The following is a 17,672-nucleotide window of genomic DNA, read 5'->3' on the forward strand; positions in this document are numbered from 1 at the left end:
CATTTTTTTCATAAAAAATTTGCTACTCTTTTTGAGGTTACAATAGGATGCTTAAGGCCACAATACATTTTGTATTAAACCCTTTTTTACCTATATTCAATAAATAACAATGTAAAAAAATTGATTGTATATTATTGCATCTTTGTGTAAACCGTTGGAAAAAGACAATTTACTTCATTTTTTCTTATTACAACAATGTATTGTGAAATATACCCAATTATAACATCATACTTGTGTCTCTACAAATGTCTTCTAATGCTTAGTGCCTTTGGGGCTGTTGTGGTGATTGATTCCTAATTCCCAGTCAGTTTCATTGTTAAAGTGTTGGTTGGTGTTAATGTATTTAATAGTTGGTTGCTAAAGTTTGTTGCATCTTTTTAGGTTCTCAAGTTATTCAGTCATGGCTTCCTTAAGACTCAAATTGACTCTTAATTTTTCTTATTATTATTTTTCTCATTAAGACATTATATAATTGACAAGAAATGGCAACGTATTTTTGTTGATTTATTTATTATAGCATCACACTTTTATTTTTTCCTGTTATAACATTGTATTTTGAAAAATTACCAAATTATCGCATGTCATCCAAATAGATCTGAATATTGTTGATTTTTTTATTGCAAGCCACTTATTATGTATTAGTTTTTCTATTTTAATTTGTCAATCCGTGTATCACACGGGTTTTAACCTAGTGTGTATATATATATATATATATATATATATATATATATATATATATATATATATAGACTTAGGTTATTCTATTCAAAGTAATTATTGTGTTATTGTATGCATAAATGTGGGCCAATCAAATGTACTTATTTATAGAAAGTGATTAATATATATTATTGAATTAAATATAATTGAAAAATATCATCTTAATTAATTACAAGGGTAATTTAGTCAATTAATATATATTTAATAAAGGAAAATTGCATTTTTTAAGGGATCATAGATTCTATTAATTTTAAAAATCTGATTTTACGAATAATAATTCTTTTAATTCGGACATTCCGACAGAATATGTTTATGAGTATGTTGAAAAATAAAAATATTTTAGAACCATAAATAATAAAAATATTCTTGAACCTATTTCTTGATCATGAATTTAAAAACTTCTTGTAGAATAACAAATTCTTGAACAATCAATTGAAGAATAAAAACAAAAAATACATTATTTATTATAGAATACGTGTAACAATTGTTAAAGAATAAAACTAAAAAAACTTTCAAAACGGGAAAGAAAACATCAAAATCTAATAACAACTAATACATTCTAAAAGAATAATGTGGTCCGTTTCAATTTTGTGGTCCGTTCTTCAAGCATCAACTTCTGTGATTCCAACAGAATTGGAATTCGTGATTCCATTCCAATAGAATTGGAATCTCACCAATATCATCCATTGAATCATCTACATAAACATACTTGATACCTTTTCAGAATTCAACCTTGTCAAGAACCTGCACTGTCCACATAAATGAAGTGTTAAATCAGAAAAAAAAACATAAATTGAAATATGAATCAATTCATAAAATGCAGCCAAAAAACTGCTCATTCTGATTCATTCATTTGACAAAGCCCTAGAAATATAGGAGTCAAACACAAAAAATTGAAATTCAAAATAAAATTACAATCAGGGATGGTAAAAAAGCGAGTGAAAATATAGAAAATGAAAGAATAAATTTTTTATTCCTGATGGAGTTACCTTTCCGTTCACATTGATGATCTCGCACCTCTATCTGTTTATGTTCCTTTCATCTAAGGAGTCCAAACGAAACAACCATGGCAACAAGGAGGTAAAGGTTCTTCCAAGGAGGCATTGTTAGCAAACTGTTGTCTTCAGAAAGGGCATTTAGGGAATTAAACATCTCGATGGCCACCAACACCGAGAGGGACAAAGTCATTGCTTTGACTTTTCCGATGGTGAAATAGTCGCAGGGGTTTGAGAAAGCCATGACTCGGTTACTGCTGACAGAAAATGGTGCGACTGAGAAATCGTGCCAAGAAGAACAGTCTCCCCAGTTTGTGAGCTGAGATACCGAAACAAGTGTATGCCCGTCCTCTCCTATTAGATCGACACCCAGGAAGGAGGCCTGTGTGTACCACACAACAAACACACCAACAATTGCAATCCCGACATAACAACCAATCACCAAGTAGCGAAACAGAACCCATGAGTCTATGAGGGCATCGCTGGATTTAAAGACCTGTAAAACTCTTACCTCTCAGATCCTCAAATTCATCAAACAGCCTAATTTCTTTACAAATGGCCTCTGCGGTTGACTTATAGTCTCCGGTTATCACCAACACTTTTATTCCCGCTCCACGACACTCTTCAATAGCAGGATCAACCTCATCACGAGGTGGATCCTAAATTGCAGACAGATTCTTCTTCCGTCGAGCCAATGCCACCGACGCCCCACCTGTCGTCGGACCCTCTTCAGGTCTCACCCCTCGCTCTCTCTTCTGTTCCTATCGAGCGAAGCCTTCGAAGATTCGCTTAACCGCTGCTGCTACTCGCATCCCTTTTCCTTTGCAGATCGGCCAACATTTTGTTTTAGATAAAGAGGGGAACGAGATTTAAACGGGAGGGATTAGGTTAAAAGTCAATACCATGATTATAGGGATTAATTTTGGAAGTTACTAAACAAATTACTAAATTACCCTTATTTATTTATTTAATTATTTAATTTTTTATTTAATTTTGATTGGCCCACATTTATGCATACAATAACACAATAATTACTTTAAATACATGAACTTATCTCTCTCTCTCTCTCTCTCTCTATATATATATATATATATATATATATATATATATATATATATATATATATATATATATATATGACAAATCTAATTTTCTTCTAAAATACTCCTAAGTTCACTTACTTATATCAAAGATGAGACTTAACCCTCATCATTCATTTTAGCAATTGGGTTTTAAACGGCTAAAATCAATGATTGCTGGTTTGGGGTTGTTATAGAATAAATGATCATAACTCGTCGACCGAATCGTTCTTTCGTTTATAGTTTAGGGGGTGAAAGTGAAAATTCGAGACTTCTAAAACGAGACTTACAGAGCTAACTTGGGGGAAAAGCAGCCCTAATTCCCTTGCTGATTGATCCAAGAGCTTGCGATTGCAATCTATCTTCTTCCAGGTTAATTTAGGGTTAAAATCGGGTTCGAGAAGTTTGATATTTGCTATTCGTTTTCGATCTCGTATAACTTCATTGCAAATTTACAGGGAAAAATGACTCAGGATGTTGAGATGAAAGAGCAGCAGTTCCCGGAAGCTCCTTCGAATTCCGTTTCATCTACCACTCCTGTTTTACAGCGTAAGCATCGATGAATTCAGTCTAACTTTGTTGTCTCCTTTATGTTATGCTCTTTGCGGAAGAAAGTACATCTGAATCCGTGTTAACGAGCAAGTGATGTTCCAGCGTGTTAGAACTTAACCCTAGGCAATTAATGCTTACTGTTTCGATGAAAATAAAGTATGAACAGTTGATAATTTTGGATTCTCTGTGCGGAAACTATGTCAATTTGACATTCAGATTTGAAGGAAATCGCGGCACTGATTGAGACGGGAGCTTACGCTCGTGAAGTTCGTCGGATTTTGAGGGCTGTTAGGCTGACAATCGCATTGAGGAGGAAGTTAAAGGCTTCTATAATTTCTTCGTTCCTTAATGTTGCTCTTGCACCTGGATCAGAAGCACACACTCGATTATCTTCATATCTCCCAAAGGTTAGCTTCTGTACTATGTGTTATGAAAGACAACTTTTTTTCATGCTATTTGTCTGTTTATTGCTCATGAAGTACAAAATTTTGAATGAAAACAAACCTTTTGTACAGTATTGGACATTCCGTTTTTAATTTCCTTGACTAAGCAATGCCTTATGATTTTGAACATAAACTCAGATGATTAGGGTACAGATGTACAATTCATCAACTATAGCGTAGATACAAATTTCTGGATGAACATTTAGAGACACGAGATAAACTCATAGACGATTAGGGTACAGATGTACAAATCATCAACTATAGAGTAGATACAGATTCCTTGATGAACATTTAGAGACACAAGCGGTTTATTTCATGTATGATAATCAGAGTTTCTGGATGTAAAAGGAATGAAATAAACCAAAAACAAATTAAGAATAAACTTTGATAAATCTCTGCTTAAGTCCATTGGTTGATGATTTTCGTGTTCTCTAAAGGATGATGAAAATGACATGGAAGTTGACACTGCATCATCTGCAACTCAAACCACCGTGAAGCATTCCCCAGAGCTTGAAATCTATTGCTACTTGCTTGTCCTAATCTTTCTAATTGATCAGAAAAAATACAGCGAGGTCAGCATCTTTAATTTTCCAAGTTCTACATGAATCTGTATAGTCAATTAACCAAGATCACTTATTATGCTCATGACACACAGGCCAAGTCTTGTTCTTCAGCAAGCATTACCCGTCTGAAAAACCTGAACAGAAGAACAGTTGATGTTCTTGCATCCAGGCTCTACTTCTATTACTCTCTCAGCTATGAACTCACTGGCGATCTCTCTGAAATCAGAGGGTAATACTGTAATTATTGAATTGTCTCTTGTTGTTATTCATAATCAGTTGTTTCTTGTCTTGTTGATTAAAAGCATGACATTTATTTATTTTTCCAGTAATCTCCTTTCTTTGCACCGTGTTGCTACATTGCGCCATGATGAGTTGGGCCAGGAAACTCTTCTCAACCTGCTACTTCGCAATTACCTTCATTACAATTTATATGATCAAGCCGAAAAGCTCAGGTCAAAGGCCCCACGTTTTGAAGCTCATTCAAATCAACAGGTAGTACTCTTTAAAAAAAATTACTGTAGTAAACAAGGTGGATACAAATTACCAAAAAAGCTCGTAAGTCCTTGTAAAATGACAAATTTGCCCTCATATCTGTTTCAGTTCTGTCGCTACCTCTTTTACTTGGGCAAGGTTAGAACAATTCAACTCGAGTACACTGATGCAAAGGAATCCCTCCTCCAAGCTGCCCGGAAAGCGCCCGTAGCTGCCCTTGGTTTCAGAGTCCAATGCAATAAATGGGCTGTGATCGTTCGCTTACTTCTAGGCGAGATCCCTGAACGAACTGTCTTCATGCAAAAAGGCATGGAAAAGGCCTTGAGGCCATACTTTGAGCTGACAAACGTGAGTCCCCTTGACTCGTATTTATTTGTATTTTAGTTTCTTTTCACTGGAGTTTATTATTTATTTATTTATTGGTTTAGGCGGTTAGAATTGGAGATCTGGAGCTGTTTAAAAACGTAGCAGAGAAATTTGCAACCACTTTCAGTTCAGACCGAACCAACAACCTAATCGTGAGACTCCGCCATAATGTGATACGAACCGGGCTCCGCAACATCAGCATTTCCTACTCGCGTATCTCCCTTGCTGACGTGGCAAAGAAGCTACGACTCGACTCACCAAACTCAATTGCGGATGCGGAGAGCATCGTGTCAAAGGCAATCCGTGATGGTGCAATCGACGCGACTCTAGACCATGCGAATGGGTGGATGGTGTCCAAGGAAACTGGTGATATTTATTCGACAAATGAGCCTCAACTTGCGTTTAATTCAAGGATTGCTTTTTGTTTGAATATGCATAATGAGGCTGTTCGTGCGTTGAGGTTTCCTCCTAATTCTCATAAGGAGAAAGAAAGTGCGGAAAAGAGGAGGGAAAGGCAGCAACAGGAGCAGGAGCTTGCTAAGCATATTGCTGAGGAAGATGATGATGATTTTTGATTCGGATTGTTGAGGTGAAAACTTAAAAGGGAAGCTAGCTTTTTGGCTTTTGGGTTGTGTTCTTGTTTTTACTGTTTTATTATTATATGTTGAAATTAAGTTCTGGGATTGATAGATTTTGTTATGCGTTTTTATATTTTATGTTTGGTAGACTTGTGTTGTTGAATCTTTATGTGGCTACTTCTGAAAATGATTAATTTGTGACGGCATGATGCTGACCTGTTGTGTAAGTATATTTATGCCATTTGGATATGAAATGGCTAATCGTGTTTTTCTAATTCAAGTAGTTTGGCAAACGCATGCCGCTTTGTTTTCTATCGACAATGATATCGTGATGAAACAAAATAATTATTTTTATTTAACGCCCAGATTAGGATCTTCCAGAAAAAAATAACACGAATTTCTGAACTCGATCTTTTGGTGGGCTTAAGGGACATGACCACACGACATTTTAGAATTATAGAAAATGATATGATATTGCTTGCTTGTGAAAGTAGGTCATTTTGGATCGATGCATACTTGTCTATGTGGTCCTACTAATTATTAAAAAAAAAAGTTAGAAATGTGGTATTTATCACATCAAGAAATGCAGTTTTGAAACCATGGGCTTGTTTGGCAACGAGTATTTGTCAACTAGAGGTCTAGAGCCGAAACTATCTGCTTGGCAGCAATAATTTGAAAACTTCTAACTTTTAGTTTTTAACGAAAAACTTCGTTTGGGAATATCGGTGTTTAGCATTTAGCGTTTAGTTATCAAAAAACTTTAAATCTAAAAACTATTTCGTGTAGCGTTTAAGAAAAAACTATTGAGTTTTTTAATTAATTTTCAAATTTGCCCTTAAAAATATATTTACATATTTATCTTTTTTAAACAGTTGTTATTTTATGTAATTTTACATATTTCAAAGCTTTCAGCTAGTTTCGTCAAACACTCATATAACAAATAAAAGATACAACTTTTAACTACCAGCTACCAACTAGTAGTGTCAAACATGCCCTATGATTGGAAATAGATTACAATAACCTTAGTGTTCACAAAGTACAGATGGCATATCAACTAGCTAAAAACCAAGAAAACAATTTTCAAATTGAAAACCCCATAAATTGAGTATTTTTGCATTAAAAGATGAATTTTGTATGTGTTTTGTTGTAGCTAAAGTTATACTGGTTGTAGTTTTATGAATTTTGTATGTGTTTTGTTGTAGTTAAAGTCATACCGGTTGTAGTTATCTTTAACATTATGTATAATTTAGTTCAAACACAATGTTTGAAATGAAAACCTCAAATTGAAATACGAAAAACTTGTTGGAATCATATAATGTTTGCCTTAGAATAATATTTTCAAAATCTAGTTGTTAAAATCTACTAATTTGGTCATAATCACAACAATCCATGTTGTCACCTTTGTTGACATAATTTGAAGTGACACGCTTGGAGGTCAGACACCGCAATATCTTTGATAACAACACGTAGGACTTCATTTCGCAGTATTTGCGAGTCTAATTGTTTAACTTTGAAATCCCATTTATCAACTTTAGAACTCAATGACCTTCAATTTACGGTCATTAGGTGGATGACACGAGTCTTAATTACCATGCATGTCGATGTAAAAAAGTTCTTGAATTCAATAAAAAGAATTGAAATCGCACTGCTATCAACTTAATTGAAAGTTATATGGAACTCTTTGTTTACAACCATTATTTACAAATGATCAATTTACATGGTATACAGAATGAGCTTGAGACTTATAGATATACTTAATACAGAGTGGAAATTTCTAAAAAACTTTAGGTGATAAATTTAAATCCTCATCAGTTCTTGATTAAAATCTAGATCATACAAAGTAAAACAACAATTTATAAAATGTAATAAACTTTAAAAGTGAATGTAACTATGGGTGTAAACGAACTGAACGAACACGAACAAATGTTTGTTTATGTTCGTTCGTTTAAGTTAACCGAACATATGAACGAACGCGAACGAATAAACAAACAAGTTTTCTTGTTCATGTTCGTTTGTTTAACAAATTACATTGTTAATGTTCGTTCGCTTATGTTCGTAAACATGCTAAACGAACATAAATGAACGTAGATAAATAAACATAATTGAACATATATGAACATATAATATATTAATGTAATCAAACACAATTGAAAATATATAAACATAAAAGAAACTTAAATATACGAACATAATATCGTAAATGAACATAATTAAACGAACGAGATCATTGTTCATGTTCGTTCCTTTAACTAAACGAACGAAAATTTATGTTCATATTCATTCATTTAGTAAATAAACGAACTTCCCGTCGAACATTCGGTTCATTTACAACCCTAAATATAACCACAACACCTTTATATAAGTGTCCAAGTTTTCGGTAGAGTTTGACATTATATACCATAAGCCAAATTAAGTAAGCTTGGTTTCAAAAATTTCAAACCAAATATACAATCATAAACTGTCCAAATCAACTAAATTTACTTTAATATATTCTATTAATCAAACTATCCACACTTTTATCCGGGTTAAATTAATCATAAAGCATATCTCACACCATACATGGTCTTTGATGATGCATTTTATTTTTGGTTTAATTTTACCATACATATATATTTTTTTCTATTAATTTATACATGAACACTTAATAATTTAATAATATGGTACTTGTCGATAATTGATTTTCATTTGGTTATCAACTTTTTATTTAATTAGAAATTTAAAATATAAAAATATAAATATTATTTTAAATTGACGAAAACTATACTAAGTTATCCATTTATTTTTGTCGAAAGAAATAAAAAGAATTTGTAACTTGGAAGCAAAGCCAAATACACCCCTCAATTATACGATACGACAATCACACACACACTCAAACAACCAACGGATTTTTCTTCCACGCATGGCTACCACTCCTCTCTCCGCCCGTCCCACTCGCGCCTCCCTCCTCGGCGTCGCCGACCGATTCCGCTCTCACCGACGCCCATTCACGACGGCCAACAATCACACAGTTTCAAAACTATTCAAAGCCGATGGACTGGGTCTCACCTCTTCCTTCTCCTCCTACCGCCGTACCTCATTACCAAGATTCGTCGTCCTCGCCGCCGGCGGTGGCTCGACAGCCGACGAATCGTCGTTCGAGATGTCTCTAGATACGGCTTTGAAATTATTAGGCGTATCGGAAGGAGCTTCCTTTGATGATATACTCCGAGCTAAGAATTCAGTTTTGGCTGCTTGTAAAGACGACCAAGAGTCGATTGCACAGGTTTAGTTAGTTTCCTGCGGTCATATTTTATCATATTGAACTTCTATTAGTAGATTATATGTGAAATTCTAAACAGATTGTGTCAATTTTACACGATTTATTTCAAGTTCGATGTCCTTATTGTTATCCTTTAGGATTTCCGATTAAAACCTGCTTATAATTGAAGAAATATATACGAGGATAGTTTCTTTGACTCGAATCGCATTAAATTTTAAACTTACTGCTCTTAGGCTTCATGTGGTTTTTGCATAATCTGCCATAATTGTGGAAACTATTTATTACAACGAAATTGGAATTAAAGAAGCTTAAATTTGACTATTAGGGCTTAATCTCCATTGGAGATGGTTAAATCACTGCTATGCTGTCTGAACCATTATAGCCAATTGTTCTATTATATTCATCTTCTCTTCTCAATTCTTCTACGTGATGATGTTTCATGAGTTCCTACAGCAAACAGAAGCTTCTTTCATCTTCTTCCTTTACATAATGTTGAGTAAAAGCATCAATCGAAGATGAATTTTGTGTATATCATTTGTATTGCTTCCAATTTACTAAAGTATCCCGAATGGTTCCTCTCAGGTGGAGGCTGCATATGACATGTTACTTATGCAAAGCTTATCACAGAGGAGAGCAGGAAAAGTTGTAAATAGTAGCATTCGTTATGCTGATGTTAAACCTGTAAATACTCCTCAAATGGGATCAATGCCACAATGGGTACAAGGTGCCATGAAAAATCCACTTGTTTCAGTAGATACACCATCTGCTCGTGATTTGGGCATTGAAGCAGGAGTGTATGGAGCATTAGCTGTGTTGACTTATGTAAATGGTGCCAATTCTCCAGTGGGTTCCCTTTCAGGTGCTGATGTTCCAGGGCTTATTTTGGCAACTAGTTTTGGAGCTTCTCTATACTTCATGACCAAAAGAAATGTTAAACTAGGTATGTCTCATTTCTTGATTTATTTTTCAGATAATTTTGTTAGGTTTATACTTTATAGTATTAGTAATAACTCTTTTTATTGTTGATTGAATTGTATTTACAGGAAAAGCCACAGTGATAACTATAGGGGGTTTGGTGGCTGGTGCTGTGGTGGGATCTGTAGTTGAAAACTGGTTGCAAGTAGATATTGTCCCATTTTTAGGCATACATTCTCCTGCAACTGTGGTAAGTGAATTTGTTCTTATTTCTCAATTTTTGGTGTCCCTGTATTTAAGCTAATTATGCCTCAAAATTCAATATTAAATTACGATATATGCCTTTACAAAATTGGTGATCTAGGATGATGATATATTGTACAAAATGGATGTTGTAGAACTTAAATCAGTCAATGCTTTTCCTTTCTTTACCATGGAGTTCCATTTCATCTTTCAACTATATATATATATATATATATATATATATATATATATATATATATATATATATATATATATATATATATATATATATATTCTTTTCTTTTTACTGTAGAGTTATATTTTACTTGTTTAATTCATTCTGAATAAAACACAACATGCTTTGATTTATTTTCATATGAATGTGTTGCTCTTTTCTAAAAGTGGAAGTATTAACAAGTTTTAAAAAGGGCACTTGTTCAAACAAGTCTTGGGAAATACCGAAATACAATATGTATATTTGAAAACTTCAAACCTAAAGCCGTTAGTTAAATAATAAATAATTCCTTGCAGTGTAGTTTTAATTTTTAAATGAACATGAGAAGTGAGTAATTAAGAGTGATTTTAGTTAGCTTATGAAAGCATGGACGATGCCAAAAATGTTCGTATGTAACAAACAAGATGAAAAAATAAAATAAAAAATACAACTTTTCGTTTAACAAGTCGGTCAAGAAACGGTTTGCAAACTCGAATCATTAAATCCATCAAAGTTGATGTTGGTGGCTTAGTCGGCGCAAATGACATTACTAGAAACTCTTAGTGATTGTACCTCTTGTGGAAGGCAGATTTTTCAATATCTTCGGTCTTCACTTTTCTTTTATGCAAGTATTTGTTTATTAGCAATGTGATACAAGTCAATCTTTATTAAAATATTATTTTTCAATTTAATCCAAATTGACTTTCTATAAAACATTTTTAGTTTCTTATTTTATATTTCAACATTAAATGAAAAAATTTCATACAGTATGAAAAAATAAGTCCATACCCTAGTTAAATAGATTTATTCAATTGTCATTCTTTAATTCCTTATCCAAAGAATTTTGACTTAAATCATCAACTAACTAATTAATTAAAAAATTATCTTATTGTTTTGAACTAATTAACTTTGAAAATTTTAGTTAAATTTATATTACATTCGGTTGTTTTAGAGTGTTTTGGACTGTTATGGATGGACAATGGTTTGTTATGGAGTAGTCTCTTTGGGACTAAACTCTTTTTTGACATGTGTTCTTGTAAGCATTAGTAAATCCTAACCAATTTGAGTAAATTGGTAGGTAAATAAAAAATTAAACGAACATTTTCAAAATTATCAGTTTTTTTTTTTTTAAATTCATGATGACTTTTCAAGTAAAAGCCTAAAAATACAAATGACTTTCTAAATTTTCCAGTTATTTTAATATAATTGTTGAAAATATGCATTAAATATAATTATATGTAGACAAAATTTCATGAATGGTCCTTGTGATCTTAAAAATTTCGTTTAAATGGTCCTTATGAGACCAACTCTGATAACAAATTCTACTAAATATTTGTGAAAGTTTCTTGTACAAAAGATCCCTAATTATGAATTTTGTATCATCAGTGGTCTTTATGACTAACTCTGTTAACAGATTCTGTTAAATATTTGAAAAAATATTGAAAATACCCTTTGTGGCTTTACATAGACGTGGTTGGTCATTTACTTCATTTGTTTCATCATTTCTTCAAAATTCAGGCACCTCATCATCATTTTTATTCGTAAACTCTGAATCTTGAATTAATCTTTTTTGTTTTATCAATCGAACTTATTATCTCATTATCATCAATCAATTTCAAATTTTGGTTGAACCTATCGGGGATTTTATGATTTTTGTTTTTCCTCCTATCATATTCTTCACTTTCCAGAATCTGTCGTATTTATGTTTGTTTAATCATTTAGATCTTGATTAATGGCTTTCAATTGTTGTCGATCTGTGGTAGTATCGATTTGGATGTTGGACTGAGTTTTTTTTGAAACGATGATGATGCTTTGATACCATGTGTTTGATTTGAAATTATAGTTTGTGTTTATTGGGTTGAATCGAAGAGGACATATTGGAACAAATTTCACTGTGTCGATTCTGTAGACCTATCAATGGGGCGGGTTTGAAGCGAATCACCCTTTATCCAAACCCTTTTAACAACTTTGAAAACCTGAGTCGCCCCTCTCCAATAGCCCTCATGGTTTTGAATAATCGAATCCATACTCGTATCCGCCGAATCAACGAATATCAAATCTATTAACCCGACCTGTTACAACATTAATACTACATAATTTTGATGTGTGCCAAAAAGTAATATTTCTCAAAAAGGATAAATGTTTGTTATAATAAGAATTACATTACTTAATACTCAAAACTCATTACAATAAGAATTACATTACTTAATACTCAAAATCAAATACATTAAGCATTACCTTTTAGTTAGAGATCGAGTTGCATACTTTTTTGTTTCCTCGAGGTTAGTCAATCTTGTGTAGTCACCAAAGTCATTACAATTTAAAGGTAGCATGGAGGAATGACATTATCAATTATTTTTCCTACAACAATAAAAGCAACCTCAGATGCAACACTAGTTGTCAAAATGAATAAAATGTCTTGTGCAAATAAAAAATGTTTCAAGTATTTTACACACACACGCATATATATATATATATATATATATATATATATATATATATATATATATATATACACACACACACACACACACACACACACACACACACACACACACACACACACACACACACACACACACACACACACACACACACAGAGAGAGAGAGAGACGTAATTAAATATGATGGGTTGTAAATGGAGCGAATAAAAAATTATCCATACCCAACCCATTTAATAAATAGGTAAGTAGATATAGGTTGTAAACAGGTAAATGGATCGAAAATTAAATTTCAAACCCGTAAAATTTCCATGGGTTTGGAGCGAATCAGGGTCAAAACCCGACCCATGAACAAGTCTACGATTCAGTGGTGCTTTGAAATATGGTAATTGATTTTCAAATCGAGTTGATAATGTTTTTGATGGGTACTAATTTGATTTGATGAGCTTCGAATTTGCTTGAATGAGATTTTGATTTGGTTGAACTGGATGTGTTCATCGAAGGAATGAAGGTTGATCGAAATGGTTTCGCTGATGATTTGATTCAGGTGGATGAGATGAAGTGGGTCTTGATCAAATACCTGGATTTTTTTATGATAAACGTGATTTTAAAGAACATGATATAATTTTCGTTGTTTGAGATGACTATTTCGATGAAGGTTCGTTTTTTATCAAGTCGATGGAACTCTATTTATTCGAAAGGTGTTTCAAATGGAAAGATGGGTTGGATTTCTTGATTCTCCTAATTGCCGCTACCGGAGCACAAATACCTACAAAGGGTACGATCGATAATCAATTTAGGAACGAGGGGATGCGATTTTGTTTTGTCACTATACACAAATACACACACTAAGGTTGGAGGAAGAAGAAGACACATAGATTTGCATTATAGACTGAGTGGGGCGTTGTGTTCTAAGAGAGAGAAAGGTGGAGTGGGGCCACCACAAGGGCAAAAAAAAGACTTCATGTTGGATCTAACAAAAAACCTAATGGTATTAGTCATAAGAACTAGTGGTGATACAAAATCCATAGTTAGGGACCATTTGTGCAGGAAAAGTTTCATAAGGACCGTTTGAGAGAAATTTTTAAAACCACAAAGGCCATTAGTAAAGTTTTGTCCTATATGTAAAATGGGTGTGCATGTCTCTATATTAAGTCACCCTAAAAAAGTGTGGAGCCAAAAATTTTAAGACATTAAAGTTAACCAAATTTAAAACAAGAATATTCTTATAATATATTGTTTTTACTCTAATTTAAAATCAGAAAATAAGTTTTATCTTTCTTTTTTTTTACCAAAAACCAAAAGGGAAAAGCCAAAATCTGATTAACATAAGCCTAAAAATAGAAGTACAAACATGTAATGCCAACAATGTTGAATAAACCCAAAGAAAGCAAATACAAACATCTAACCAAAAACCATTATTTATTGTACCTACATGCTTCTTTTGGACAACCCAATAACAAAAACCAACTTGAATACACCTTTTTATTTTCCTAAAAACCAGCCGGCACACAACACTTACCAAAAAGATTCAAGATTCATTGTCCTGATTAAGGTTTTTTATAATTACAAATAAACCTTGTCGGGTCCACTGGAAGGTTGTTTTCATTGAGATCTGCAGAAGATTATACTATTCATTTTCAGAAATTAGATTTGTTCTGATCTACAAAGTATAAACCAACAAGACTCCAGGTAACAACAAATTATATAAAATACATTTTGTTTTTGTGGTTTAACTACTATATTTTATTTCAGTATATAAAAGTGCTCCATTTTTTAAAGAAATTTTTATTGCGATCATTATGACCCCTATTTCCGGTTTAGCATATGCTAAAACTAACATTGTTTCTCATTTTTCCATGGGGCATTAATGCATTATATCTACTTTATGAAATAGTATTTTGTTTCTTGAAATGTCTTCTCATTTTCCCGTTTAGCAGGTTATACACATAATAAGAAACCATTTTAGAATGTTAGATGTTATTTTAAGACAACATATGATGTCATGTAGGTTAATGAGAAACCATGTCAATTTGTTAATAAAGAAAGAAAACATTTTCAAAAATGTTCCTTCTAAACTTAGTATTTTAAATCCACTTAAAAGGAAAAATGAAATTTTCACCTTCTAAACCAGAAGTAGAATGTCACGATGAATTACATTTAGGGGTGATAATTATCGACCCAACTTGTAACACGACACGAAAATAAATAGGTTTGGATTGAAATTTTTGACCCACCAACCAGTTTATTTCATAGATGGGTTGAGTTACCTGTTTGGGATCACGAATCAACCCACCAACACGACTATATATATTATATTCAAAAAAATAATTTTTTATTTATGAATTAATAGAATCTAGTCAATATACAAAGTGTACCAAGTTACTAAGTCCTAACACTCCACCTCAAATCCAATTCTAAATGCAGTGTTCCGACGTGAGAGGCGTGTATTTGGTTGTTCATTTCATTCTAATTAATATAAAATGGTAATTATTAATTAACTTAGAGACACATATAATTCGTATAAATTTAACATGTGAAAAGTTACCCAGCGAACCCATATACTTAAACAGGTTATGTAGATTGGGTTGGATTGATATTTCCAACCTACCAAACTATGACCCGTCAACCAGTATATTATATGGATTGGGTTGGGTCAATATATCCTGACCTGACAACCCGAACCCAACCCGATTGCTAGGCCTAGTTACATTGGAAATTTCTTTCTAAAATTGATGGCTTTTATTGACCAGAATAAAATATAGTGGTTAAACCCAAAAAAAAATGGTGTCATGTAAATTTTTTTTATGTATATTGCCCCGTTTGTAATTACAAAAGGAGCAAGAATTTTGTTTAAAAACATGTAATGAGCAAAACAGAAAACATCCTAAACTGTTATTTGATGGGTTATTAAACAAGTACCATTTTTGAACAACATATGATTAACCAACTACTGACATATTCATTCAGCAATGGATCGGAATCCTTGTCATGTCATGTGAATAAATTAATCTATTCAAAAAGTATCACATGACTTGCCAACACTTTGACCTCAATTCTCACGTGATCATCTCCTCCAACATGATCAACACTAGAAGAAAGTTGGAATCTTTTTTCCAAAATACTACTGCCATTTTCTTTTACAACTGTAATGCCAGCCTAATCAGATCTACAATTTCTGATTATCATCTCCAAAATTCAAAAGATAGAATCTTTCCTATGACCAATTCCCAAAGAATAATTACAGGAACATCAAGAACTTAGAACTCCATGATTGCATAACTTGATATGAAATCATGAATCCAGAAAGTGAATATGGAAATACCATGGATTACAAAATTCCAAAACTTTGATTAGGAGCTACATTAAACACTAAATAGAAGCAGTGATTAAATTAAACATAGAAAATCAAACTGTAATCAAACAGATAAATCATACTAATAATTAAAAATAACCAAAAGGGCCTGATTTGGAAAAAAAAAAAACGATTAATATTGAGAATAAACCTCAACGAAGAAGACGATCAAGATTCTTGGGGCTTTTCTGGCTTTTTGCAGAGAATCATATGCATTGGGCTGAAAATGCCGGAATCTCCTCCTCTGGTGAGATAATCGGCGGTTTTGAACAGCATCTCGTGAACATCTACAGTTCCTTTTGGTGCAACACCGAGCGTTTCAAGCACCATCACTAAAATGTGGTTTCTCCAATAAGCAATTCTCCCCATCTTCAACCTCGTCCACCATGGATGCGACGGAGGTTTCGCCAAATCCTTCTCCTTCACCACCTCAAATCCTACCTTCTTCGCCACCTCAGCAATGTCGGAATAACTCCTCAACCCCGGCAGAGCGTCACCTCTCTCGATCCCCTGAATAACTTCCACATGTTCCGGATCTTCGCCGTTGTATAATTCTGTTGTTACCCATTCGTATGAAACGTACATCGATCCAGGCTTTAAAACCCTAAAAATCTCGCCGTAAACATCTTCCAGCTTCGGCGCGTGGCAAGTCGCCTCGATCGAGTACGCGCCGTCGAAACTATTATCTTCAAACGGCATTTCTAGAAAGTTTCCGCAAACGACATCACATAGCCCATCTAACCCAGCTTTCTTATTATGTGCCTTAGCTCGACTCACTTGATACTCATTAATGGTGATTCCAACGACGTTACAACCTGAATGCGCCGCAATTGCACGCATCGGACCTCCGACGCCGCATCCGGCGTCGAGAATCTTCTGTCCGGGTTTAACACGAATCAGATCTACCGCCATCTGCTCATGGATTTTGGTGGACTCAAGGTTGGATTTCCCAGGGATTGCAGGAGAAAAATGAAACGACTGTCCCCAACCCCATTCATAGATATCTGTAACGAGGTTATAAAAGGTGTCAACGAAAGCCGGAACATTTTCCGTCTTCTCGATCTCTTTGGGACGACGGAAGAAAGACCAGTACTCATTGTAATTGTCTTGAACGTTTTCACGTTGGATTGAGCCTCCGGTGAGCTGACTGGCGTGTTTGCCTTTTTGTTCGGCGGATCCAAGGATGCAGACGAACCAGTAAAGGCCGCCGGCGAGAAGAGAGACGGTGCAGACGAGGGTAAGGGAATCCATGGGGGAGATGGGGGAGAGTGTGTGTGTGGAGAAGTGTGGGGGTCTGAAGTGCGGTTCTTATGATGAGTGAGTTCTGTCTGTCCTGTGATTTTTTATTTAATTTTAGATATTTTATGCGGTCCCGACCACGTTTTGCCATGTCAAATGAGTTAGTGGAGGGAGTATAAGATTGAGTTTTGGATTTTTGAATTTGAAATTGAGCTAGTCCA

The 17,672-nt window shown here is 33.8% G+C and overlaps 2 protein-coding genes and 1 pseudogene across 2 annotated transcripts; 2 read left to right on the plus strand and 1 right to left on the minus strand.

The window, feature by feature from the left end:
• Nucleotides 1-3,050: 3,050 nt before the first annotated feature.
• On the plus strand, nucleotides 3,051-5,991 carry LOC145166259 (putative 26S proteasome non-ATPase regulatory subunit 3). The gene is made up of 8 exons (XM_079085199.1): nucleotides 3,051-3,163; nucleotides 3,250-3,340; nucleotides 3,560-3,750; nucleotides 4,224-4,358; nucleotides 4,442-4,578; nucleotides 4,676-4,841; nucleotides 4,950-5,189; nucleotides 5,270-5,991. The coding sequence occupies exons 2-8, from the start codon at nucleotides 3,256-3,258 to the stop codon at nucleotides 5,780-5,782; spliced, it is 1,467 nt and encodes a 488-aa protein (XP_078941325.1). The 5' UTR covers nucleotides 3,051-3,163; nucleotides 3,250-3,255; the 3' UTR covers nucleotides 5,783-5,991.
• A 2,593-nt stretch (nucleotides 5,992-8,584) lies between these two features.
• LOC145166260 (chaperone (DUF3353)) lies at nucleotides 8,585-10,390 on the plus strand. Its single transcript, XM_079085200.1, has 3 exons — nucleotides 8,585-9,047; nucleotides 9,627-9,984; nucleotides 10,088-10,390. The coding sequence occupies exons 1-3, from the start codon at nucleotides 8,685-8,687 to the stop codon at nucleotides 10,261-10,263; spliced, it is 897 nt and encodes a 298-aa protein (XP_078941326.1). The 5' UTR covers nucleotides 8,585-8,684; the 3' UTR covers nucleotides 10,264-10,390.
• Nucleotides 10,391-16,171: 5,781 nt separating this feature from the next.
• On the minus strand, nucleotides 16,172-17,532 carry LOC145166261 (24-methylenesterol C-methyltransferase 2 pseudogene; annotated as a pseudogene).
• Nucleotides 17,533-17,672: the final 140 nt, after the last annotated feature.

Source organism: Lactuca virosa, chromosome 3, assembly GCF_052849685.1.
Source record: "Lactuca virosa cultivar CGN04683 chromosome 3, Lactuca_virosa_CGN04683_v6, whole genome shotgun sequence".
NCBI lineage: Eukaryota > Viridiplantae > Streptophyta > Magnoliopsida > Asterales > Asteraceae > Lactuca > Lactuca virosa.